We start from the raw sequence: 25339 nt of genomic DNA, 5'->3' as shown, positions 1-25339 counted from the left end.
GGCGCGGTAAGCGGCAATCCGAGCCGTGGCTATTCCAGTTCGTTCTGTTTCGCGAATTGTGCTGTCCCTTTCCCTCACGCTGGTATCCCTCTCGGTCACCTTGATGTTACAGGCCTAATCTATTGGAGGTTCCTGAAACGAATAGCTACACGATCACCGCTCGAACTGCTGCTTCAACTTCACCGGTTTTGGTAGCAGAGGCCAACTACGAGAGCCATGCCTCCCCGGTCTGGCACAGTGGACGAGCTCGATAGAGGATCATACTATCAGGTATAGACCTTCATTCTTACGTATGCATTACGAATAGTAGTTTGACTCGTCAACCCTTGCAGCGACGCATCCGGCAGGTCACCTCCTTCCAGATCCGCAACCTCACGCCCTTCCCCGTCCGCGACGCGTTCGCATCTGCCCTCTCGCAGCCCTCAGAATCGTCTCAATTCACGCCCTCGGGCCATTTCTCGGATGACTTGGATGTGACGGTCTCCCAGGCGCGCAAGCGGAGCCGGAAGTCATCCACGACCTCGATCGGCACGCTCAGGAGCGTGTCCTCGATTAAGGAGGAAGCGGGGAGCGAGCGGGGTCGGAGGACTGTCCCCAATACATCGTCGTCGCCGAAGGTTGGCTTTTCCCCCGATGCAAGGAGGGTCAAGCAAGAAAAGGAGGGTCCTCAAACGCGACGTTTCTCTGGTAGCGGCGCATCCACCTCGTCGGCGCAGGGCACGCCACGACCTGGGAGGAAGAACTCTGCCTCGTCGACGACTTCGCACACCCGCCCGTCCTTGGCTTCGGCTCCGTCAACTTCGGCTTTCTCCATCCCTACGTCATCTGCCTTCCGGCTCGACACTTCGCAGAGGGGACTTGAGAAGGTCATCAAGTCTCGACTTGTGGAAACGTTCATTGTAATACGCGTGCCGCATACGGGGCTAGGCGATCTTGCTACGAAGGCCAAAGCGCCGCAAGAGAACGGCAAGCCGACCTCGCGGCCAAGCACTCCGTCCAACCTGCGCAAGGATGTGACGTCGCGAGCGACCGCCACCGCGACGAGTACGAAGAAACGAGCTGTCAACGGGTCTACCGTGACCCCCAAGTCGCCACCAGCCGCTGCAGCTCCGCCCGCCCGTACGAGACTCCCCAGTAGCCCGCCCTCCCGCCTCACTCAAGGGCGAGCGTCGCCCGGCTCGTCCACCGCCAGGTTTCCGGGACGCGGCACCTCGCCCGCGCCATCAACCTCGTCCCGCACGTCCTCTCCCTCCTCCACCCGACGGCTCCAGCGCACACCGTCACCGACCAAGCGTCCTACATCCACCGCCTCGACTACGCAATCTCCTCCCCTTACTTTACCTCCTCCAAGCTACATCTCGCCCATTCACCGCCCATCGACCAATCCGGTCTTCTCGGTGGATCCGGACGCTTTTTTCCCCGGCGCCGATCTCGGCGCTGGCGCTGTCCGGATCGAAGTGTGGGGCCGCGTCGCGGGGACGCGGTGGGGCGATTTCGATCCCATCACCAACGACAAGGGCAAGGGCAAGGGCAAGGCGCGCGCTGAATCGGATGGGGCGAGAACGGCCCAAGGGTCCGAGGAATGGAGCATGTTGGCCTCTTGGGACGTTGCGCTCGACAGACTCGCGCCGGTACCGGACGTCCCCGCCAGCAAGCTGCCGTCGAATACGCTGTTGCTCACGCTCGCGCCGCGGGGAGAGACGTTCATGTACGTCCCGCCCGAGCCTGGTGAGGACGCGGATGTGGACGCAGCCGGGTATAATTCGGATCCGGAGACCGTTCAGGAGCAGGAGGGGATGCACGTGCGGTTCGTGGACGCTCCGAGGAGAGGGGGGGAAACTGAGGAGAAGAGGGCCATGCGTGGACGGAAGAGGGATACGGCGAAGACGGCCAGCTATCACGACCTCGTCAAGTAAGCGGCCGTTCTCATCCTCTCATCGCTTTCCTCTCTTCGCTCGCTAACCGGCTGCGCGCGCTGCATGGTATAGGTTGGTAACGTTGCACGCCGCCGTCGCGGACACCCGGCGACTACTGGCGGAGGTCGCGGCGGAGGTTGAGAAGGCGCTCGACGACGACGGCTTCGCGCCTATCGTGAGTGGCGCGCTATGTCTCGCTTCGCTTTGGCGCGCCTCGCTGACTGAACCCGCGATCCCGCTGTCGCTGCACCGCCTCCCTTTGCTGCGCCGGTCGCTTTCTGTCGCGCATAGAAACGCGAGGTGTCGGAACGCGAGTTCCGTGTGAAGATCCTGAAAGAGAATAGGGAGTCCGTGGAAGACGCGTCTAAAGATCGTGAGTGCGCTGTAAACAATCTGATCCGGGTGATGTGATTGAGAGTAACGACTGATTGATGTTTTGCGTTTCTTGTCACGTTTGCTTGTTGGTGGTGCACTGATAGTGCGAAGTCGGATCGAAACTCGCCGAGAGGAGCTGCGTCAGCGTCGGTCGACACTCGAGCTGGCGAGGAAAGCACACGAGGAAGATCTGTGCGCGTCACGGACGCTCGACGAGCAGATCGCGGAGGACAGGTACGACGCAGTCGCTGTTTTCGCGATAGGAGATAGATAGGTGCTGATATTTTCGTGGGGCGATACAGGGACGAGCTAGCGTCGCTGCGCACGCGCCTGCCGCCGGTGCGCGCACACCTGATCGCGACGCTCGCGGGCATATTCCCCATCGAACTCGCGTCGCCGGCCGATCTGCTGTTCACCATCGTCGGCGTGCCGCTGCCGATCCCGCTTGGGAGCAACGACCCCGCGCCACCGCTGTCGCTGCCCAAGCTCGGAGTGACCGAGGATGGCGTCGCGAGCGCGCTGGGGTTCGCGGCGCAGGCGGTCCAGATGCTCGCGGCGTACGCAGGCGTGAGGCTCGTGTACCCGGTGACATGCGTCGGGAGCCGGAGCTTGGTGAAGGACGAAATATCGGCGATGGTCGGGCCGCGGATGTGGGTGCTCTCTCTCCTCGCATCCGACCTCTTGATTCGTCGACGCTGAGAGATGTGTATTTTTTCTTTCTTTTTTTCCTGACAGGTTTCCGCTGTATTCGAAGGGCGTGGACGCGTATCGTTTTGAGTATGCGGTGTTCCTGCTGAACAAAGATATCGAGATTGTGCGTGTTGGCTCAGTGTCGTCGTTTCCCTGACTCATATCATGTTGCGTCATACTGCCAGCTTACGGCGGAGCGCGATCTACGCGCGCTGGACATGCGGCATACGCTTCCAAACCTCAAGAACCTCTTCCTCACGCTGACCGACGGCGAGAGCGCACGCGTCGTGTAAGCCCTATCATCACCATATCATCTCACAAAAATCCGAAAACGTCGGTCGGCCGCGGCTCCGCTGACGTTCCCTTTACCCCCTCTTTTTCCACAGTCGCCGCCTCTCGCTGAACGAATCCACGACGTCGCTCGACGAGCTCGAGACCGCCGTCCGGGCCGCGTCGCCCACGCCGACGACGCGCACCGTGACCGCGTCCGCGTCCGCGCCGCAGACGCCCCGCGCGCAGGCGAGCGAGCTGCCCCCTACGACCGACGCTGACGCCGGCGCGCCGACGCCGCCCGAACCCGACTCCGAGCGCCCGGAGACGCCGGAGACGCCGAAGCCTACCTCCGCCGCCGCCGCCGCCGCCGCCGAGAACGCGTCGAAGAAGCCGCGGGGATACCTGCCGGACCTGAGCCTGGGGTTCGGCTTCTTGAGCTTGCGGGGAAGGCCGGCGGCGGCGGCGGTCGCTGCTTCTGCCAGCGCGGACGCGGCGGAGTCGGACGGCCGCGCGCGCGGCGGGGAGGAGGAAGGGCGGGGATCGGGGACGGAAGAGGAGGAGGAGGAGGAAGGGGAGGGGGAGGGGGATCGACGGACGGTGCGCGGGGCGATGCCGGACGATCGGGATCGGACGCTGGGAAAGATCGAGGTGGTGGAAGCGAATGGGCATGCGGTGGGCCACGGTGGGGAGAAGGAGGCGATCAATGTCAGTCCCGAGACGCCCACGACGCCGAGGCCGGCGAGGACGATCTCGGGGATCGTTGGGAGCGCTGGTTGATTCTGGATCTACGTTGGGGGTTTTTTTTTTCGGTCGATTTCGTGGGGTATATACCACGGATGTGCTTAAGCCTCGAGGACTACTCTCGATCGATCGTAAGTAGCCACCCTAATAGCTAGACTTTACAGTCCGCGTCTTATGTCAGGTTACATCCCCATGTGGATTTTCTGGGTTTATTTACTTCGTGCTCGCTTGCGGTGAACTCCCGGCTATCCGGGGTATTCCTGTGCCCCGAGAGCCCGGCGGGGGGACGGGCACGCCGTTACCCGTAGGTACGTAGTTTGGGAGCCGTTTGCGTGACATCTTCCAAGGCTTACATGACACCAAGATACGTATCCCGCGGCCGGATTGATTCGAGCTCCCGATCGACGAGAGGTGGTTTCCTCCCCCTTGTAAATCTCAACGTACTTACGCGGTGTCACGGCTCGACGTGCCCTGTGGCGCACAGGTGTTCTTGTCTATGCGGCGCAGGCGTGACCGCCTTGCCTAAAGGAGGCGTTCGCTTCTGACGAGAACGGGAACAAAGCCTGGAACGTGGAAGCAGCAGAAGTCGGGGCGGCGACAGGAAGGTTAAAAGAAATTCGTTTCAGGTGTTCTCGTTACGTACACGTTATGGCGAAGGACGAGAGAGAGAGACGGTTGCGTCGGCTGCGCCGGAGAACCGGGGAAAGTGGCACGTTGGGATGGATTTGTAGGTGTGGGTGCGTATGTGGTATGTATATATCTGCACCTGCCGATCATACGCGACGTCCGGTGAATTGTGCAAGGGTGTGCACCAACGGAGGCAAATAAAAAATAGAAACGACGAAAGGGCGAGTTCGGCTGATCACCCAAGGGGGTGTGATATATGACCGTAGACGTCTCGGGACCAAAGCCGGAGGGGTTCTTGCGCTATCAGCCGGAGCAGTAGTCTCGATGACGACGGTAGGCGGGATCCAGAGTTCGAGCTCCTCAAAGGAGGAGCGCGGCCTGCAGTCGAATATATGGCAGAGTTCTGATAGAAGCCGACGAGCTCGGAGGAGCAGCGTCACGGCGTTGCGCTCCTTTGTCATCGGCTTGCTCTCGCGGCGTAGCCTCGCGGGTGGCGCTGCGAATAAAGTACGTACGTACAACGCTGCAGGGCATGGCATGGCATGGCGCGGACGAAATAGCCGCGTAGGGGTGAGGTTCGGTTTCGGGTCGCTGGGGTGAAGGCCGACAGAGGCCCGCACGCGGCGCGCTTGCGAAAGGGAGTTTTTTTTCTCTTCTCGCTGCCGCGTGTCGCGAGCCGCGGCCAAATTCGGGACGAGAATTCGGACGCGCGGCTTTGGTGGGCGTGTCTCGCTGAGGCAGGGCCGTTGATCAATCGGTGCCTGCAAATTAAACATGCGGGGGAGAGGATTGCTCCTTTGAGGGCTATTTTCGTTTGGAAAGCCGGAATTCATTATCGGTCTTGCAATCATATATGTGTACATATGCAACCGGCCATTGCCTGCCCCCGTCCCCGGCGCCGGACAGAAATGGAGCCACGCGATTAACAGGAGAAAATTGGTCGACGGGGACTTGGGACGTTCTGTCGGCTAGGGCACGAGAAAGAAGGCGGAAGGGGGGGAGGGGCACGGGCGTGACGCGGGTGAAGGCGCAACGAGGGTGGGAACCGCGATTCCCATCAGGGCACCTGTCCGTAAGCGGACGGCCCTCAAGAGCCCCGGGTCGCGAGCGCACCTAAGTCCTTCTTGCCACCCCCGCCCGACAGCACAGACATCGCCCGCCACAGCAAAGTCCTTCCCAAAGGTCCGTGCTCGTCGCGCACCACGACGCCGCCACCTTCGCTGACGCTGCCCAGGTCGTTCCACGCGGCCTTGTACCAACAGTCTTTTCTAGACGGCCCCCCCAAAAAGTTGGTCAGTCCCGTTCGTCATGGCAGCGCGCCTCCGTTTCGTCACGCTCACGCAGCACCCGTCCTTTCGCCCCCCGCAGGATTCTCTCCTACCTTGTGTGCAATTAGGCTTGCTTGCCCGGCCCTCTGTTCTTCGTCGCTGCTTTTTCCGTCGTCGCAAAATTACACCACCCGTACTCTACAATGAGCGCCAGCTTGGATCCTTCTAGTTCCCCTACCGATACCCACCCGTCCTCGAACGACGTCAAGGCCTTGGACCTGGCCGATGCGGTGAGTGCTGGCATAGAACCCTGTCATCACCGCAGGCCGAGCGGCGTTCTGACGTGCATGTATGCTCCACCAGTCCTCGCGGAGGGGCTCTAATATTCAAGACCTCGGAGCTGTGCGTCTTCCCTTCCAACAACCCGCTCCTCCATCCTCCATGCTCATGACCCCCCCTTACCCCCCTTTATTTGACAGCACATCGAGGCGAAGCGGCAGGAGCACGCCCAGGCGCGCGCGATGAAGATGAAGCTCTTCGAGCAGCAGATGCGCCAGCTCGAAATGCAGCAGCAGAACGAGCTGCTCTCGATCCCGTACGAGCTCTCCTCGTCCGGCTTCGCCGTCTCCGCGCCGACGACCCCGCCCCGCGTCAACGCGGCCCTCCACCCGGGCAACGACTCGGGCCCCGGCTCCGCCGCACCGCTCTCCGCCGGCCACCACCCGCACTTCGCGCCCTCCTCCCTGCACCCCCAGCAGCAGCAGCAGCATCAGGGCCAGTACGCGGGCAACAACGGGCACCTGAACGCGGACGACCTGCACAAGGCCGTCGGGTCCGCGGCGGACAAGCGCAAGTCGGTCACGTACGCGCCCTCGGTCCAGGCCTCGCCCGAGCTCGGGCTGCACGCGCCATCAGGATACGGCCGCGTCGCGGGCGCGAAGAGCATGCCCGCCAGTCGCCGCGGGTCCGCGAGCGAGCACGACGAGGAGCTCGCGGGTCACCTTCAGGGGCTCTCGCTCGCGGGCGAGATGGCGGACAAGGCGCGCCAGCAGCAGCAACAGCAGCAACAGCAGCCGACGGTCTCGCTCAACGGCAACTCGTTCGGAGAGGAAGAGAACGGCAAGTTTGCGGGCGCGAACGGCCTTCGCGGGCACGGACACGGGAACGCGTTCAACGCGGGCATGATGCTCGACGAGCAGCTCGACCAGGAGATGCATAGTTCGTCTCGGCCCCTCCCTTCATTCCTGCCTTTCACTCATCTCGGCACAGACGCGATGCGCAACCTCCCGACGCCGGCGGACGACAAGTACCCGTACCCGGCCAAGGTCTCCCAGGCCGCGCTCGACCTCGCGCCCTTCTCGCAGGCCTCGCCGCGCGGCCCGGACTCGCTCGCCGGACGCGCCCCGCGCCGCACCGCGACCAACCCCGCGCTCACGACGCTCTCCGGCCTCGACGGCGCGACCAAGCTCGCGCAGAGCGTGTCGGCGACCAACACCCCGCTCCTGCCCCAGGGCCTGTCCTCGCGCCGCGGCTCGCCCCTCGGCTCGCTCGGCGATATCGCCTCCGGGATGGGCGCGATCGGCGCGCGCTCGGTGCCCGGGACGCCGCTCGGCGGGATCAGCAGCAACAGCGCCGCGCAGCATCTGCTGAAGACGCCCGGGACGCCGCTCACGCCCGACCCGCTTGGGTCGGGGGGACGGCTCGGCGACGGCGACCTCGGCGCGTCGCTGTCGCGGATGCAGAACGCGGGATCGTACGACGGCACGCCGCTCACGTTCAACTCGATCGGTGGCGGCTTCGACGACGGTCTTCAGGTGAGCAATCAAAAAATTAAAATTAAAATTTTAAAAAAATGGCGACTTGTCGTGCGGACGCTGATGCGGATCTTCTGGCGGGCAAAGCAGTCGCAGTCCCAGTACGGGATGGACTCGGTGTACAACCTCGACAACGGCCGGTACGAGAACTACAACTTTGAGAGCAACGGACGTTCGAACGGGAACGCGGCGCTCGGTGCCGCGAACGGCGCGAGTGCGGGATCGACGGCGCTGTACCAGCACGGCGGCTCGCGCTACGGGCTCGGTATGAACGGACGTATACCGAGCGGCGACAGCAAGATGAACGGGATCAGCGGACCGAAGCACAAGCGCGGCGAGATGGAGCGTGAGTCGTAGTCTGGACACGTATATATATATACATGGTCGAGGGCTGGACGGCTGACGTGGCTCTGGGCTTACAGTGAATCGGTTCGCGGGCACGCGGTTGGAGGATCTTCAGGGCGAGATTCCGGGACTGTGCAAGGACCAGCACGGGTGCCGGTATCTGCAGAAGAAGCTCGAGGAAGGGATTCCGGAGCATCGCGATATGATCTTCCGCGAGACCTTCGGGCACTTCGCGGACCTCATGACCGGTAACGTCGTTCACCCGGTAGCTGGTCGAATATCGTCGAGACTGATGACGCGCGTCTACGCAGATCCCTTCGGCAACTACCTCTGTCAGAAGCTGCTGGAGTACGCGACGGACGAGCAACGGAATCTGATCTGCGAGTCGGTCGCGCAGGATTTGGTCAACATCTCGCTCAATATGCACGGCACGCGTGCCGTGCAGAAGATGATCGACTTCCTCTCCACGCGCCGACAGGTCAGTGCAGTGCGCACACCTTTCTTTTGATCGTGCGTGTGCGGGGGGGATCTGACGACTGGGCGGTTTTTTTGCTCGCAGATTCACTCGATCATCGTCGCCCTCAGCTTGCACGTCGTCGTGCTCATCAAGGACCTGAACGGCAACCACGTCATTCAGAAGTGCCTGAACAAGCTGGCGCCCGAGGACAACCAGGTACGTTCGCTCCGAGTTGGGTTATTTCGCGACTTCGGGGCCTCACGAAACGGGAAAAATGGTTAGTTCATCTACAACGCCGTCGCCGCGAACTGCGTCGAGGTCGCGACGCACCGCCACGGATGCTGCGTCTTGCAACGTTGCATCGACCACGCGTCCGATCAGCAGCGCGTGCAGCTCGTCAACGAGATCACGTACAACGCCTTGACGCTCGTTCAAGATCCTTACGGCAACTACGTCGTGCAGTACATCCTCGATCTCAACGATAACCGGTTCAGCGACGGTGTCATCCGTCAGTTCACCGGCAACGTGTGCGCTCTTTCCGTGCAGAAGTTTAGCTCAAACGTCATCGAGAAGGTACCGCTTTTTTCGCTGTGTCCGTATAGCCTGATCTCATTCCGATGTTGATGGATGTTGTAGTGCATTCGCGTGGCCGAGCACAGCACCCGCAAGCTTCTCATTGAGGAGTTACTCAACCGGACCCGCCTCGAGAAGCTTTTACGTGACTCGTATGGCAATTACTGCGTACAGGTTGGTGTGCTCACGCTCCATCCTTCTGCGCGCCAAGCTCACCCGTCGTCTTTCCCAGACCGCGCTGGACTACGCGGAACCCGGTCAGCGGGCTCTTCTCGTGGAAGGCATCCGCCCGGTCCTGCCGCTGATCCGCAACACCCCGTACGGCAAGCGCATCCAGAACAAGCTTCAGCGTGAGCAGCTGGATCACTACGGCGGCGGTTACAATCAGCACATGGGCGGTATGCCGCTCGGCAACCAGGGCTTGGGTATGGGCCACCACGGCCTTAACGGCGGAAGGCACATGTCGCCTCAACATATGTCGCCTCAGTCCCTCCATCACACGCCCTCGCTCTCCGACATCTACGGAAGCCAGAACAGCCTTTATGGTATGCAGGGATCGGGCCTCCAGGGTCAAGGCGGGCTGCCCGGCCTCCAGCCGCACTCGGTCGACGCCTACGTCCTTCAGGGCAACTCGGCGCACAACCAGGGCCTCCAGGGCGGCTTCTCCCCGCTCTCTCCCTTCCAGGGAGCGAACCAGTTCGGGAACGGTGCCCTCACCGGCGCGTTGAACGTCCCCTACCAGCGTTCGACGTCCTTCGGCTACGGCATGTAAAATCTTGACGACAAAACCGGCCTCCTCAAAACTGTCTTTTATCTCTCGGCTCTTCGGTCTCAATTACTCGGTCTCCGCTAATCTCGCTCAACGCACGGAAGTTTTTTTGGGGCGGGAGGGTACCCCTTCCCCCGGCGGCGCCCTCCTCATCCCTTTGTCTCCATATAAACCCGAACAACAACACCACAATTACTCTAAACCTGCACCAACCCTCATCTATGTTTCTGTCTACCAATCCGCCGTATATCTAACACCCGTCCCGTCGCCTCGGGCGCGTCCACCTAGCATACCTCACCGCATTGTATTGCAACCCCACGCATCCGATCCCCCTCGTCCCGTTGCTTTCCGCTTTCCTGTTAGGACTTAACTTTTTTTTTTCCCCTATTTTGCCACACGTGTATATCTCACCTCCCTCCGCGCTCGGCTCGGCAGCAGTAGTTTGTGTGTCATACCTGTATTTACTTGACCCGTTTAACATCGTGCTTTTCTAATGCAGACGCTTGTTGAAGGCTAGTACCAGGTTTCCCAAGGCGGGGAAGGACGGAAGACGCATAATCTCTCTGTTTTTTATCTCAGTGGCCTTCGATCCGATCGAACGTGGAGCGCGTTTCTTGTTGGTCAGCACTTTGTCACTCTGTGATAGGCTGAAGCAAACGCGCGGACAGTGGTGTACCTAGACATCACTACCAGAAACTCGCGTTAATATCGCAACGGCGCTCGCCTCCGAGTGCTAGCGAGACGTTGGGCAGAGTAGCAAGTCGACCGAAGTCACTTGCATGCAATGGTAGTGCAAGTAGAGTGCATCGATCAGCTACCACCGACCAAATCAAGTCTCACCGTAGCCGTTGTCATTGTGTAAAGCTCCTACGTGATACTCAGGCTCGCAGCATGGTAATCATGTCTTTCATACGTCTTGCCACCTCTCCCAGTCCCTCGAGCTCTCTACAGAAGTTGCCCAGACCATCGATAATGCTGTTGTGCGACTTCCTACCGGAACTTACTTCCGTAACCTTCTCTCTATGAGCTTCAGCAGCGTGTACTAGCCCTGGCTCCAGTTCGCATGGTCAAGCCAGAATGGCTTAGCGCATCAATATATATATATATATATGTCCTTAGCGTATTTTCCACCGATGCACTCTACACAACGAAGTTCCTCGCCATCTTAGAACGATACTCTAGACCCTGAATGGCAACCGGTCGTGAGCGTTGTCTTAAATATCATCAACACAAGCTATATACCCCGCTCTCATCTCTCAGGCCGCAATCCTCTGCATCGAGATATTCGTCCTCGCTGCTGTCCTCCGAACTCTGGCCAGCCGGACCGACGGTTTCGCCGTCGGCGTTGATATCCCATGATGCATTGCATTCCTCGTCATGTCCAAGGAAGTCTTCATGCTGTGCTGTATGGTGGCCACCGGCATCAGAGTATGATCTGGGTAGATCGAGAAACTCGTCCTCGCTGTGAGATTCCGTAGTCCAGTCTTCCAGTGCACCGAGATCACCACTGCCATCGTCGTCGTCGTCTAAGCCATAGCCTTCATCCCGACAGCCCCTAATGAGTCGTGCAAGATCGTCGGAGAGGGCGGCGTACTTCAACCCGGACCAACTACAGGAAACTGTTTTAGCTTGGGGACAAAGTGATGAAGTGACAACTTACAGGGTCATCGTGAATATCAATCCATGCAGCTCCAGCTGAAGAATCCATCGGTACCCGTCATAGTAGCATGACGTGATGGTAGACGTGTCGTTTCCCTCCTCGTCCCAAGCCCAGTAACCCCAAGCTACGTGTGGAGGTCCAAGTTCGATGTGAGGGTATTCGAAGAAATAGAGTGTAGGCGGAATTATCCCGCCTACGGGCGACAGTTCAATGCTTGTTGCTCCCCATGATCCTGTTGATCGTACTGAAGAGATAGATGTGAGAAAGGAGATGTGCCATTTCCATACAAAAAGGTAACTGACCTGCACCTAAGTCAGTGACGGGGATTTTGAGAAAATCCGCTACTTGAAGGCCGTGCCGAAACAGCCATAACCACGCCGACGATACAACGGATTGGGCCCACGCATGCTCGCGGAACGATATCCCTGATACGCCATTCTTGATATGAAGAGTATGCCTGGACAAAATTATCAACTCGATGTTCGTTGTGGTAAGTGAAGGATAGGAGTCATACCGAATCGTGCCGTCCGGCAGCACGACGGGCGCGTCTTCATCCAAGCTTGCCGGTGTGCCGTCGGCTTGAACTTGAGTACGTGCGCGATAGGAGTTGGGCACCTCATTATCGACTTCGGCTTGACCTCGCCAGCCAAGACATGGGTGGTCATTCAAACCGATGTTGATTATCGGCCCTGCACTCGCAAACCCCGTACCGAGTACTCGTGAGGTGAACAAGCAATGAGAGATTTCTCCGTCATCTCGTATCGTGAGCAATCCTTTGAGAAGTTCAAGCGCGGATATGTCCAGTGTCCCCTGGGCTGCAGCCCCAGGTGCGCTGTACGTCCAAGTGGGACTCGACTGTGGTTCACAGCGTTCATCAGTTTACGAACAATGAAAAGTGAACTGAGCGAACTACCCTGAATTCGATAAGGCCGCCGATGATTGTGGTCCCAGTACAGTTTACGCTGTTCTAATCCCAGCTCTGAAAATTCAAGCTCAAGTACGACACGGCCGGCTTCGTTTACATAGGCGGAGTGGCTGATCTACGGAGGAAGAATCAGGAATAATCTGACAGCGCCTAAAACGACAACATACATGAAACAGAGAGCGCTCCAAGGTAGCTATCATCGAACCCGTTCCCACAATATTTGGGATTTCCCACCAGACGTAGTTGTATAGTTGTGCTATAAGTTCATAGAGTGACACAACGGTTTCCTGACAGAAGCTGCAGGCATTGACAATATGCATTCGCGAGCAACTCACCCGTATTGTCTGCGTCTGGCAAGAAATGAGAAATGTCGAAGAATAGTGATCGGGATTGTTGACACACCCAAGTCACCACATGTCGCAGCTGCTCCACAGAGGTGATGCCGGTCATGCATGCTCTTGCATCCGTGCGACCTGCTTCAGAGCATGAGCCTGCCACATACAGAGGATGTTGGGTGCGAAATTGACCTGCACGAGTTACGTAGAAGGGAGCGGACCCGTCTCGTGAGTACCCGATCAATTGTTCAACGTGTGCGAATCTTGGGCGCGATGCTGAGTGACATACATGCGTGGTAACGGTGACTTACCGGAGGCGCATATCCCGGAGAAGCGACAACTTGATGTTATATGCGGCGTCGCGACGAGGATACCTTTTCATGACAAGCGTCTCGTCTTTCATGCGGGTCGGTACACTAACGAGATACGCCGCCGAGTCTGCGCCGTCCAGCTTCCGAAGCTCTTCATGAATATAGATTTCACAGCTGCGGAACAGCATAAACTTCATGATGTAAATATTAGCCGCATGGCCACAGTGACGAGTCAGACGAACTCACGTCGCCATCGTAGTCGCACTCAAAGCTCTTCATCGTAGCCATACTCTCAAGGGATTGCTGCACTCCTTCGAGGGCTATCCTCTGATGCACCATCTCCCCCCCTGAACTAATCTGAGCATTGATCTGAAAGTCCCCTATCAGGTGCGGATCAAGCAGGCTTTCGTACGAGGCGCACCCCGAATATGCGCAACGCGTCCTCAAACTCCGACGAGATACGGTCCAGTTCTTTGTCAATCCTGGAGTAGCTCCAGATCTGCCGGAGTAAGCTGAGCTTCGATAGTTTCTTGGCGAGATCCCGTGTCCGCTCCAGAGTTCTAAGCATAACGTAAGTCCTCGTCCTTCGCAAGGTGGAAGTAGGTGGCGATACCTGAGGAGCCTCACGACATCCGGGTCCAGCTTCGTGGCCTGTTGAACTTCCATACTCATGACCTTGCTCGCTACCGCTCCAGCAACTCCGGCGGCACGCCGAGCCAGCAACTGGCAATCCTCCTTGTTTGACTCGGCTCGCTGAAGCGTCATACAAGTAGCTTAGTACCACCTCACGCGCATCAGCGCATCTTGCTCACCTCGGCGATCATTGCGATTTTCGCCGTCGTACCGAGAATGCTCTCAAGATACGTCCCTGCGACTGGAACACATTTAGTAGCAATGGCCGCAGTCTCCAAGACTATGGTGGTATTCATCGCAGGTTAAGCACGAAAATGATGGGGGAGGTGCACGCAGTTGATGGACGTGACCAGTGTAGTGAGTGCGGGGTGCGGCGAAAAAGCAGAATGGAGAGACAGCGGATGAACCTCTGACAAGTCGCTGGCGATCTTTTTCTGTTCGGCAGCATGTAGTCTATGTCGCATGTGTATCACCGTGGCAGTTCAAACCTTCATGCTTGACGGCCATCTGGACGTTTCGTGTATATGTGCATAGCCTGAAGTCGTAATGGTTTCGCGTATCTGGAGAGGCCGTTGCGATGTTTCTGGAACCGCGTCTAGTTCCTGACGAGTTCCGTGTTCGGTCGCAGTCGTAGGTTTGATGGTAGTTGCCAGGTGTCGGATATACCGTGCGCGGTAGTCCGCGCGACTTTACACTAGAGTGTACGTACCTGCAGGTGGTAAAAGTTCTCCGCAGTAGGGAAAGATGTCCGCGGGAGCCAGCAGAAAAATGCAGTCCAGTTCGGTTGGATTGAAACTTAGGATCATTCCCCCGCCCAAAGTGCCGGATCTGAGGTGGATCAGATTAGGGTCCCGGTCTTGGGAAGTGGGCTGCACAGAGTGCGAGACGTCGGACACCACTTCACTTGCTTCGCCGACGTGTTGCAAGGAGCACAATGTCCAGGCACCGCTTCGCCATACAAGACTAGACTCCTAGCGGCCGTCGTCTCCGCGCGCGGTCTCTAGTTTGAGCACTGAGGAAATAATCAGCAAGGGGTAACTCATTACAGCTAAATTCAATACGATAGACCAGCTTTGCTCACGGTTGCAACGGCTTCCGCTTCAGGGGAAGAGCCTTTTCGGCTCCGCTCGGCTGGCCGGCATTTGGGGCATTCGTTGGTACGATACACCGCATTCACCCCAATCCAGCATGGTCTTATACATATTGGGGAAGCCCCTGGCGGGTAGCAAAGAAAACCCGAAAGCAGAGCTGGCGCAAAACGGTCTATCGTAATGAATTTAGCTGTAACGCTGAACTGGTAATCACTCACAAATTTCGAACTACCACAGTTACAAGGTAGAGGTAGAGGAATCGATAGGCTCATATCGAGGCCAACCAACTCAAAGAGAGGAGAAGCACAGGTTCCGATACCCGTGCTTCTCAACAACACACAGTGAACAGTCCGACATGTGCTAGGTGCCGCTCACGAACGCTGCGCTATCGTCCTGTGGCGTGCCAAGGTAGAGATTGCGGGTAGGCGTCGAGGTGGCAGTATAGATCCGTGCCGCTAGGGGGAGCGCGGGTGATCGTCGTCATCATCGTGGATATGCTCGTAGGGAGGCGTCGGGTCGACATGCTCGAGCCTCAGCGAGTCTATTCCTATTCGGGGCGAGCTCGTGATAAAGAGTTATCAATTCGAAGTCTGAATGCGCAAGTTCAATATTCAATCTTCAATGTCCAACGTTCAAACTTCAGCGCGATATCCGTTTGCGAAGAGCGGCGAGCACAAAGTTCAAATGCGACAGCTCTGATTCGTCCGCGGGTATCACAGCCTTATGGCAGTACGTGCTGTCTCTTGATTTCTCGGTCATCCTCGACATCACCGTCCTGCCGCCTTCGTGTACACCTCCACCATGCTTGCCCGACTACCCTCAATCACTTGTTCACAGGCGCACGCAGCGTCTGGCTTGATTGGGCTTCAATCAAGCATGCGATGCCAACGTCGTGCGTTGATGTCGGCGCTGGCGCAGACGAGCACTTCACCTGAGGTGCCGATACCGGGTCCCTCTTCGCCTTCACCGTTCGCCTCCCCGGATGCATCTCAACGACGCCGGGACGCCAGCGCATACGCGAAACGCGACACGCTACCCTCGAATCAGGATCTCTCACAGCCCGGAGTTCGACCCGATCCCATACCCCGCGTCGTCCCGGAGTCGACCCCAAGTCCTGCTTCATCATCGTCCGTCTCGACGCCTCCATCGACCTCTGCGAGCACATCTTCAACACAGTCTGCGCCCTCAACTCCGGCTGCTCGAACAAGGCCACGACCGCAGATACGATCGCAGAAGGCGGTCATCACGCTGGTACGCGCGCTTCCGTTTCTTTCACCGCTTTGCGATCCCCCCCCCCACCTTAGCTGCAATCGCCCATCCTTACGAACCGTTCTTTTGGCTCACGCTTCTTGCAGACCCCCGCTGCCGTCAACCGCCTCCGCAACCTCATCTCCGGCCCAGACCCGCGACACCTCCGCATCGGCGTGCGCAACAAGGGCTGCGCCGGGCTCTCATACCACCTCGACTACGTGACCGAGCCCGCCAAGTTTGACGAAGTCGTCGAACAGGATGGCGTGAAGGTGCTCATCGACAGCAAGGCGCTCTTCAGCATCATCGGCAGCGAGATGGACTGGGTCGAGGACAAGCTGAGGTCCGTCCGTCACCATTCCCCTATGCTGTTTTGGCTGCTGACCTCCGGTATTCAGTTCGAAGTTCGCGTTCAAGAACCCCAACATTAAGGACGCGTGCGGATGTGGAGAGTCGTTCACCGTTTAACCACGCATATACAGTGCTCCCTCCGCTGCGACGGTATAGAGACACCCGCCCTAACGTATCTCAGACTACTTTATGTGAAGCATTCCTTTCCTCGTTATCGCAATGTATCGATAGAGACTACCGTTTGCATGCCTAATAACCAACACTCGCTTCTCCTCTGTCATTGTCAGCGACCGGGAAGTAGACGGCCCGACGGGATCACAGTGAACTTATCACGTGGATTATCCTCAGGTTCCCCGTGAATCATTGAATTTGCCCACTCCCTCTTATGTTCGCTCAGGCCTGCCACTTGTAGGCCGGTATAACATCATGTCCTCCGCCGTCAGGAAGCAAGCCCCACGTCTACCGAGGCCAGCGGCGCGCTACTGGAAAGGCAAAGCGCCCAAAGGCGTTGCCGACGTTCCGTCCGACTCCGACGAGGAAGAGGAACAACAAGAGGTGCAGGAGGAGGGCGATGTGCTCATCGGCGGCGACCAGGAATTTGGAGGCGACAACGAGGAGGAGGAGGAGGAGGAGGATGTGGCGACGGCGCGGCCGGTACCGAAGAAGCCGATGAAGGCGATGAACGTCGCGCTGAAGGACGTCAATATCTCGCGGGACGGCAAGGTCATCGTCGCCGGAAGGGAAGAGTCTGGGAAGACGGCCGTGGAGGAGGAGGAGGAGGAAGGTACGCTCGGTTTACTTGCATATGTCGGTGTGACGGTTGATGCTCATGGTCACCGCTGTCCAGATTCAGAAGACGAGTCGGAAGAAGAAGGCAGACCTCGTGCGCCAGGCGAAGCCGAATCCGAAGAGGAGGTATATTTGCTGTACCAATCACCTCGGAAACTTTGTGGCTCACAGATTGCTAGTCAAGCGAATATGAAAGCGAATCCGAAGAAGAAGAAAAACCCAAGCTGCAGTTCCGGCCCGTGTTTGTACCAAAGTGCGTACTTTGATCCACGTGCATACACCGGACGCGATCTCACAACATACCGCAAAGACGCGCTCGCGTCACGGTGGCTGAACGGGAGGCGGAAGCGCAAGACACCGAAGAGGCTCTCAAGAAGAAAGAGCAGGAAGCGGAAGAGCGCCGGAAACAGAGCCACGACATGGTTGCCGAGAGCATCAAGCGCGAGCTCGCGGAAAGTGCGTCTCGCTGTGATGACGTCCGCACCCGATGTACTGCTGATCGTCTGGTCATCCAGAGGAGAAAGAGGAGATCATTCCCGACGTCGACGACACGGATGGACTTGACCCCGAAGGTGAATTCGAGGCATGGCGGCTGCGTGAACTTGCGCGGATAAAGCGTGACAAGGAAGACGAGGTGCGGCGCGAGCAGGAGCGAGAAGAGATCGAGCGCCGGCGCGCGCTACCCGAAGAGCAGCGACTGAAAGAGGACCTCGAGCGGGCTCAGAAGACGCGCGAGGAGAAGCCAAAGGGACAACAGAAATTCTTGCAGAAATACTGGCACAAAGGCGCCTTCCACCAGGTCGGAACTTTCCCCACCTATTTTCCCCCTTTCCAACTGATGCTCATTCGTTACGGTTTAGGACGAGGAGATCCTCAGGCGGCACGACTACACCGAGGCGACGCAGTCGACCGTCGACGTCTCGCTCCTGCCGAAGGTGATGCAGGTCAAGAACTTTGGCAAGCGCGGCCGGACAAAGTACACGCACCTCGTCGACCAAGACACGACGCAGGGCAACGGCGGTTTCGGCGCCGCGGGCAGCGTCAAGGCCGGCGGCAAATCGACGGACGCGGGCGGGTGCTTCCTTTGCGGAGGACCGCACCTCAAGCGGGGTGCGTTATCATCATCATTCATCTCGTCTCCTCCGTCCCCGTATTTTCGTCGCAACGGCGCGATCTGACGCGCCGGGGACCGCTTGCGTATGCAGATTGCCCGCAAAATCTGAACCTGCCGCCGGGCCAGCGCCCGACGACGGGCGCCAACGGCGTCGCGGCAGGCGTCTCCAAGGAATGGGGCGCGCATAACGACGTGCGGGAGCCGCGCGGCTCGTGGAAGGACAAAGACGACGGCGTACGCCCGCGAGACGATGGGTGGAAAGACCGGCCATCCAGGCGAGACGACGACGGGAGAGACGATCGCGGAACGTATCGCGACCGCGACCGCGGGCGGGGAGACGGCTACGACAGGCGCGCGAGGGACGGCCGGCCGCGCTACGATTCGCGTTCGCGCTCGCCTCCGCGGAGAGATAGGTGGAGAGCCGACGATCGGCGGGGCAGCAGGCGACATTCACGCTCTCGTTCGCTCGAGCGCGACCGGCGGGACAAGCGGAGACGGGTCGACTGATCTTCGCCTCTCCCAGGGACACCGTATATTCCATTATAAATTCGAGCGAGAGAGAGGGATGTGTACGACTATAAGATGCTACCACGGACGGCCGCTCGCCGCGAGTCCCTCGGCGGGCAAAATCCCTTGCTCGACGACCGCCCGCGCGCTGACGACGCAGCCCTCGAGCAGCGGTATCCCGCGGTGCGCGTACGACCCGCACATCCACACCCCCGGGCCGCCCGTCGCGACGGCGCCCGGTTCTCGCCTCGACGATCGCGGGCTTCGCGCGCCGCCCTGCAACGCGCCCAGACGCGTCTCCGTCTCCGTCCCCGATCTCCACCTCCACCAGCTCCGCCGCTCGGGGCGGCGGCGGGCGACGTCCTCGCTCAGCCCCCGCAGCGCGTCTTTCGAGTCGAGCGTGAGCACGGCGCGTTCGAGCTTCGCGACGCTCAGCACGCGATCGCGCCGGGGGGGCACGATCGGATCCGTCGTTTGGTAGATCGCCGGGCCTCCTCCTCCTCCTCCTTCGGTGGCTGCCCGGATGACGTGCGTCGCCATCGTGTAAGACGCTGGGACGACGCAGCCGTCTTCTTCTTCTTCTTCTTCTTCTTCCTCCTCTTCTCCTCCTCCTTGATCGTCGTTTCCCGGAAATCTTTTGGTCGAGTGTGAGGATGATAAGAAGGCGGCGGCGGCGGCGGACGAGGTGATGAGGTTGAGATCCCGCCGGTCGCGCGGGTCGTCCGGAAGCAAGCCGTCGTCGGTGTGGTTGACGACGACCGCGCGCACGTACCTGAACCGCCGGAGACACGCGGCTTGCTTCGCCGCGATGTCCGCGGGGAGGAGGCTTGCGGCGGCGGCGGCGGCGGCGGCGGCGTAGGTTTCGAGCAGGGGTGCGGCGCCGTTCGCCTGCGTGGCGAGGACGACGTGCGCGAAACCGGAGAAGGTGGCGGTGGCGGAGGACAGGGTGGCCGTCGTCGGGTCGTCCGAGGAGGGGCGGATGGTCGTGATGGGGGAGGAGAGGTGGACGTGGTGGATCGGCGCGGCGAGGCGGGCGACGACGTCCCGCACGCCGTCCGAGGCGACGTAGTGGTGCGTGAAAAGCGTGAGCCAGATGTAATCTGTGTGTATATATATATATGCGTGCGGTGCCGCCGGGAAAAAAACAAGCGCAGTGGTCTGTCAGCGAGGTGTGGAGGAAAGGGGAGAGAAGGGGTGAACGTGCTCACCGAGGAATTCTTCGGCCGGGTGGTCGAGCACGTCGGTCGCGGACGCGGTGCAGACGGCCGAGAAGAGCGGGACGAGGGTATCGCGCGTGAAGGCGCGCCAGTGCGCGTCCAGGCCGAGCCAGCGCGCGAGCGGCGCACGGGGGACGGTCGCGTCGGACCACGCGCGGAAGGACATACGGTGCGCGTCGCGTGGACGAAAGGCGGGCGCGGATAATGCGACCAGTCGAACGTAGTTCCAGAGGAACAGGAGGCAGAGGAGGGCGAAGGAGAGGTAGGTCGACGCTGCGGCTCGGAGGCGGTCGAGGGGCCGGTTGTGTTTGTCGCTGGAGCGCAGGGAGGAGGCGATACCGAGGCCACGGAGGCCGGACGCGCCGTTGTAGATCAGGCTGGTGGTAATCCGTCTGTCGCTGGTGAGGAAGGAGAAGGAGTAGGAGAAGTCGGTGGGGCGGAAGCGGACGCCGAGGTGGCGGTAGAGCGCGATCAGGCGGCGGTAGTATCCTGCGCGTCGATATATATGCGTCAAATAGCGGTTCTCTGCATGAAGAGAACGGGATGGGTAGCGCACCGCCCTGGAAGGAACGCATGGGGACGTCGATCCGACTTTCGTGGCCGTGTCCGCCCGTCGGGATGGAGACGGAGTGGGCGTCCATGCCGAGAGTCGAGGACTGGACGTCGGTTCAGGGCGATGGTCATTGGAATAGGACTGAACGTCGCATACGCACTTGCTCGAACAGGTGGACTTCAAACTTGACCCCGCCCTGCGGGGGCTCCGTCGAAAGCATATACGCGGCGGTTAGGCCTGCGAGGCCGCTCCCGATGACGGCTACCTTCACAGTGCGCGGCATGCTGTCGTGTTATGCGGCGCCGTTACTGCCGTACGGATATGCGTCCCGCGCTGATTGTGAGCAGCCCCGAAGGCGTCGATGGGGAGCAGGAAGCAAAAGGAGAGCCAGACTGCGGGTGTTTCCAAAGCTCACTCTGGGGGGGGGAGAGAAAACATGCAGGAAGGAAGTCCCCCCCCACGTCGCGGCCGCATTTCCCATACGGGAACGTCGGGGAAGACGGAAGCCGGGTGCGGACGACCGTTGTGGCGCCGACATCGTGCGCCCCGTTTGCGCGATCCAACACCCACGACGGCTGCGCGCGACGAGATCGCGCGAGCGACATCGTCGTTGTCGGACAGGGATCGTGCGAGAGTCTAAGAGCCCGAACTTTCGGAGCGTAAACTATACAGTCTACACAGCGACCGCTTACTACTCTTTTGCTGGGTTACAAAGGTGAAGGGCGCGCTAGATGTACCAGTACAGAGATCTCGGACGATCTCTGTACACCATGCAGTCTTCGTATTCTCTGCTCTTTCATATGGCTCGACTTTTTCCCCGCACTTTCATCGTTACAACATGGTAGGTTAGCCACCAGAACACAAATGAAACCACGTCCAAAGCCTCGCGAAAAGAGACCGCCCATCACGCGCCCGCCAGCATCTCGAACGCCGCCACGCCCTCGCGCCCGAGCAGCGTCGCGCACCCGACGACCGCCGCGCCCGCGCGCCTCATCCGCCCCGCCGCCGCCCGGCCCGTCACCCCGCCCGCTCCGACGATCCCGATCGCCCTCACGGACGGCTCCGGGTGCGCGTCGAGCATCCTGCGGAACGTGCGCACGTTGCCGAGCGCCAGCGCGTGCAGCGCGTCGCCCGCGACGCCGCCCAGGAGCGCGGACCCCTCCCCGACGCCCCCGGCTCGCGCCTGGTCCGCGAAGAGCAGGCCGTTGCCGAGCGTGTTCGTGCAGGTGAAGAACGCGAACGGGCACGTCCGCTCGACCGCGACTTCCTCCACGGCGGCGAGCAGCCGCTCGAACTGCGCCGCGTACACGTACGGCGGGAGCTTGAGCCCGAGCGTGAGGTCGCGGTCGGCGCGGAACGCGTCCGCGAGGGGGCGGAGGAGCGGGACGAGTTGGGCGGGCTCGTACGCCGGCGGCGGGGACGCTTTGATGTTGGGGCAGGAGGTGTTGAGCTCGACGGCGATGCGGGAGGGGTGTTTGGCGTGCAGGGATCGGACGGAGGCGAGCATGGTCGAGAGGTCGGTGGCGGAGGATGCGGTGAGGCTGACGATGAACGGTTTGGTGTCGGATGGGTGGGCGGAGAGGAGGGCGTCGACCCATTCGAGGTAGCGCGCGAGGGGGTGCGGCGAGTAGCCGTAGGAATTGATCGAGGATGTGGAGTCGGAGGTGAACGCTACCTGGGATCGGCGCGGAGGGGTGAGGGGGGTCGGCGAAGGGACGGATAGGAGATGGGGGACGAACGGTGTGTGATGCGTCTTCCTGGAAACCGTGCAACGTGCCCGTGCGCGTTGTGACCGCGCCGGTGTGCGGACAGGCGTAGAGCGCTTCGAGCTCGTGCTGCTCGCTGGCCCAAGCGCAGGAGGTATTGATGAGGGGTGGAGAGACCAGAATGCGGCCGAGTTGAGCCATGGGGATCGTCGTATGTCGTGGTCGAAAGACAGAGAGATAAGGGACGTAGATAAGATCGAGTGAGGTGATTCGCATCTTCTTGGCGCTGATCCCGCCAAACGTAGAGGACACTAGTGTACGACACGTATATTCAATGATCGTACACAGTTCTGAACCTAGGGCAGCACGCACAGGCCGGGTATAGATAGATCGCTACTTCAGCACCTCCTCTCGATCCAACACGGACTTTTCCAGCTTGATCAAAATCGTCGTTCGTCGCGGAAAGTTGGCTATCGGCGTATTATGGGCGGTGACGCGGGCAGGCTGATTTACGATTGAGTATCGAGGAAGCGGGGAGCGCATACATGCAAGGTGGGGATAACGCACGAAGCCAAGTCCGTCCAAGACGGCTTCGACGATGCCGGCGGTGAAGGAAGAGCAGCTGAGGGTGCTCATGTCTCGAGGGACGGAGATGTTGCGCGTTATCGGCGGGTCGTTGTCGATGATCATGTCTGGAGCCGAACGAGGAGATGAGCACAAGCGTCGACAGCGAACGGAGAGCGTATACGCACATTCGTCGTCGTTCTCCATGCTCTTCTCGAGCGCATCCGCCGGCTTTCCGAAGACGGCTTTCCACGTCTGCGTATGTATGAACATGAGCGCGGGGAGGAACCGGATCTCCCGCTTGGGCGCCTTCGACGCGCTCTCGTTTCGCCAGACGTTGAGCTCCAAGATGCGCATTCCGCATCTGTATCCGAGCGTGTTGAGCCTGGTTTAGGAGTAGGGGGAATTGAGCGGAACGAGCGATGTGACCAGGGAGGTGGAACGGTGGCAGACCTCCGCTCGAGGTCGTTGATCCCAGCGACTCGCTTTTGCGTGTACTGGACAACCTCCGAGAACAGAAAGGCGAAAGCGGACGCGGACACCTCTGCCGTGCGGGTTTTGTTGAGATTGCGGTCGTAGATGTTTGGCCGCGCGCCTGCTGGCTTCGGCGTGCTTGTCGTCGTGATGGACGGCGCCGGGAGCGAAAATCGGGTCGTGCTCGTCGTCGGCGAATTACGCCCTCCAGATGAGAGCGACGTGACAGAGAACCGGGGATTGTTTTGCATATAAGCCATAGCGACAGAGAGGGTATGGTAGCAGGGGAAGAGACCGTGGCCGGGCGCTCGAGTCGCGCTCGTTTCTTTTCTCTCCTCGATGCTGTCCGCGACGACCTGAACGCTCCGGCCTCTCTCTCGCTTACATCTCCCGCTCTCCTCGCCGTCTACGCCACACCGAATCTATGTCGAACGGTAAAGGCAAAGGCAAAGACGACGCCGGCACACCCCTCCCCGCCCCGCACGCAGGCAGCTCCGCCTCCCCATCGTCCTCCTTCCCCGCCCTCGTCGCCTACCTCGACCCGGCGCTCGACCACATCGTCCGCGCGCCGTCGGACGACCCCGAACGTGCTCCCGCCATAGACTTCGCCTACTCCATGGGCATCCACACCGCCGTCTACAACTACTTCACCCAACAGTCGCAGGCGCTCGAGCACGTCGACCCGACGCTCCTCCCCGCCTCCTTGCGCGCACCCGCCCACGATGACGACGACGATCACCCGCGCTCCGACGCCCCCCTCAGCGGCTCCGACCTCTACTGCCACCTCGACGCCTACTTCACCGCGGCCGCGCGCGACCTCTACCTCGGCGCGCCGCAAGACGACGGCGCCGCGCTCGTACGCTACCTCGTCCCCGCCTTCACGCGCTACGCCGCCGGCGCGCGCGCCGTACACCGCCTGCTCAACTACGTCAACCGCCACTTCGTCAAACGCGCCGCGGACGAGGACCGCGGCTGGCTCCGGCTGGGCGACATGCTCGACGCCGTCGTCGCCTCCGTCCGGCGGGACGACGCGAGCCGGGAGCGCATCGCGCTCCTCGTCAAAGAGCGGCGGCTCGAGGAGCTCCAGCTCTGGGGCTACCCCGACGGCGGCGGCGGCTCGTCGGAGGAGTACGCCGCCGCGGAGGCGTGCGCGGAGGCCGCGAGCGCGCCCGACCGCGTCGTCCACATCGCCGCCGCGGGCCTGCGCAGGTTCAGGACGGAGGTGCTCGAGCCGCTGCTCGCGATCCCGAAGGCGAAGAAGAAGAAGAAGAAGCGGAAGCAGCCTGCGCAGGTCGGAGGCGCGCCGCCGGCGGACGGAGAGGCGGGTGGATCAGGTGCTGCCGTGGCGAACGGGGCGCGCCCGCCGGGACCGAGGAGCAGGCTGGCGCGAGCGGTGAAGGAGGTTTTGGAGTCGGAGGACGTGGACGATAGCGAGCGACGGCGGTTGGCGGAGGGATTGGCGAGGATGTTGAAGACCTCCGGCATACGTCCGGAACACGCGCTACGCAGGAAAGTCGAGAAGTACTTATCCTGCAGTACTTGAAGTGTCTTGCTTGAAGTTTGGACGAAACAGGCTCGTCCCATGTCGTAGGTAAGCACGGCCCTGGATGTTCAGGTCATGCCGCATACCATCGTCCCCTTTGTCCCCATGGAGTGATAATGGTAGGTCTCCGCGTCATCGTGAACCACTGGCCTCGCCGCGAAGATTAATACGCACTGCCAGGATACCTTATGACGCATTATTGAATCCAATGCACCCGTTTTCCAGGTTCATACATCTGTTGTTAGATTCGCGTATAACCTCAGAGCTGGTTTTCGGCGACCCTCCCGGGAATGACCTTCGTGTCTGATAATCTGTTCTGTATGCCATAAGCGGTTGCTATCGAACACGTTCCCTTCGTGTCGTATCTCAGCTATGCTGCCCGGCCTTCGACGGAACCATAGATAAGTTGATAGGTGCGCACTGCCGTCATTGTGATTCGTCACACATTAAGATCCGTAGACAAATCGCCG

General features: G+C 60.2%; 9 protein-coding genes across 9 annotated transcripts; 5 read left to right on the top strand and 4 right to left on the bottom strand.

Moving 5' to 3' along the window:
- The first annotated feature begins 138 nt into the window (after positions 1-138).
- Positions 139-4058, top strand: PUNSTDRAFT_139842 (uncharacterized protein). Its single transcript, XM_007378062.1, has 9 exons — positions 139-270; positions 333-1912; positions 1989-2091; positions 2208-2289; positions 2396-2525; positions 2594-2941; positions 3027-3105; positions 3167-3270; positions 3368-4058. The coding sequence occupies exons 1-9, from the start codon at positions 217-219 to the stop codon at positions 4029-4031; spliced, it is 3144 nt and encodes a 1047-aa protein (XP_007378124.1). The 5' UTR covers positions 139-216; the 3' UTR covers positions 4032-4058.
- A 2027-nt stretch (positions 4059-6085) lies between these two features.
- Positions 6086-10304, top strand: PUNSTDRAFT_139841 (ARM repeat-containing protein). The gene is made up of 11 exons (XM_007378061.1): positions 6086-6180; positions 6254-6292; positions 6370-7108; positions 7160-7704; positions 7795-8050; positions 8127-8297; positions 8361-8527; positions 8609-8722; positions 8789-9079; positions 9143-9253; positions 9312-10304. Exons 1-11 carry the CDS (start codon positions 6094-6096, stop codon positions 9849-9851), a joined length of 3060 nt encoding a protein of 1019 aa, XP_007378123.1. The 5' UTR covers positions 6086-6093; the 3' UTR covers positions 9852-10304.
- A 768-nt stretch (positions 10305-11072) lies between these two features.
- On the bottom strand, positions 11073-14008 carry PUNSTDRAFT_40882 (uncharacterized protein; the record flags this gene model as incomplete). The annotated part of the gene is made up of 12 exons (XM_007378060.1): positions 11073-11457; positions 11509-11632; positions 11811-11965; positions 12023-12363; positions 12396-12548; positions 12769-12783; positions 12936-12960; positions 13080-13270; positions 13326-13436; positions 13501-13639; positions 13693-13832; positions 13892-14008. 12 exons carry the CDS (start codon positions 14006-14008, stop codon positions 11073-11075), a joined length of 1896 nt encoding a protein of 631 aa, XP_007378122.1.
- Positions 14009-16155: 2147 nt separating this feature from the next.
- On the top strand, positions 16156-16519 carry PUNSTDRAFT_59502 (uncharacterized protein; the record flags this gene model as incomplete). Its single annotated transcript, XM_007378059.1, has 2 exons — positions 16156-16394; positions 16450-16519. Coding segments are annotated over 2 exons (309 nt in total), but the record flags the coding sequence as incomplete, so codon positions are not given.
- Positions 16520-16800: 281 nt separating this feature from the next.
- PUNSTDRAFT_78683 (uncharacterized protein) lies at positions 16801-19755 on the top strand. Its single transcript, XM_007378058.1, has 7 exons — positions 16801-17186; positions 17250-17317; positions 17371-17444; positions 17502-17647; positions 17707-17990; positions 18052-18301; positions 18397-19755. The coding sequence occupies exons 1-7, from the start codon at positions 16829-16831 to the stop codon at positions 18810-18812; spliced, it is 1596 nt and encodes a 531-aa protein (XP_007378120.1). The 5' UTR covers positions 16801-16828; the 3' UTR covers positions 18813-19755.
- A 48-nt stretch (positions 19756-19803) lies between these two features.
- PUNSTDRAFT_94195 (uncharacterized protein) lies at positions 19804-21085 on the bottom strand (the record flags this gene model as incomplete). The annotated part of the gene is made up of 4 exons (XM_007378057.1): positions 20743-21085; positions 20586-20685; positions 20021-20518; positions 19804-19912 (listed from the first exon to the last, which is right to left on the bottom strand). Coding segments are annotated over exons 1-4 (828 nt in total), but the record flags the coding sequence as incomplete, so codon positions are not given.
- Positions 21086-21486: 401 nt separating this feature from the next.
- Positions 21487-22489, bottom strand: PUNSTDRAFT_128891 (FMN-linked oxidoreductase; the record flags this gene model as incomplete). Its single annotated transcript, XM_007378056.1, has 2 exons — positions 21487-22257; positions 22322-22489. 2 exons carry the CDS (start codon positions 22487-22489, stop codon positions 21487-21489), a joined length of 939 nt encoding a protein of 312 aa, XP_007378118.1.
- A 192-nt stretch (positions 22490-22681) lies between these two features.
- On the bottom strand, positions 22682-23577 carry PUNSTDRAFT_57692 (TRAPP complex subunit trs31; the record flags this gene model as incomplete). Its single annotated transcript, XM_007378055.1, has 4 exons — positions 22682-22792; positions 22856-22980; positions 23041-23237; positions 23306-23577. The coding sequence occupies 4 exons, from the start codon at positions 23575-23577 to the stop codon at positions 22682-22684; spliced, it is 705 nt and encodes a 234-aa protein (XP_007378117.1).
- A 173-nt stretch (positions 23578-23750) lies between these two features.
- PUNSTDRAFT_117087 (uncharacterized protein) lies at positions 23751-25214 on the top strand (the record flags this gene model as incomplete). The annotated part of the gene is made up of 2 exons (XM_007378054.1): positions 23751-24988; positions 25050-25214. One exon carries the CDS (start codon positions 23751-23753, stop codon positions 24867-24869), a length of 1119 nt encoding a protein of 372 aa, XP_007378116.1. The 3' UTR covers positions 24870-24988; positions 25050-25214.
- Between the last annotated feature and the right edge of the window lie 125 nt (positions 25215-25339).

This window comes from Punctularia strigosozonata, assembly GCF_000264995.1.
Source record: "Punctularia strigosozonata HHB-11173 SS5 unplaced genomic scaffold PUNSTscaffold_1, whole genome shotgun sequence".
Lineage (NCBI taxonomy): Eukaryota > Fungi > Basidiomycota > Agaricomycetes > Corticiales > Punctulariaceae > Punctularia > Punctularia strigosozonata.
Note: the sequence above shows the minus strand (reverse complement) of the source record. Positions and strands in the feature narration are given on the sequence as shown.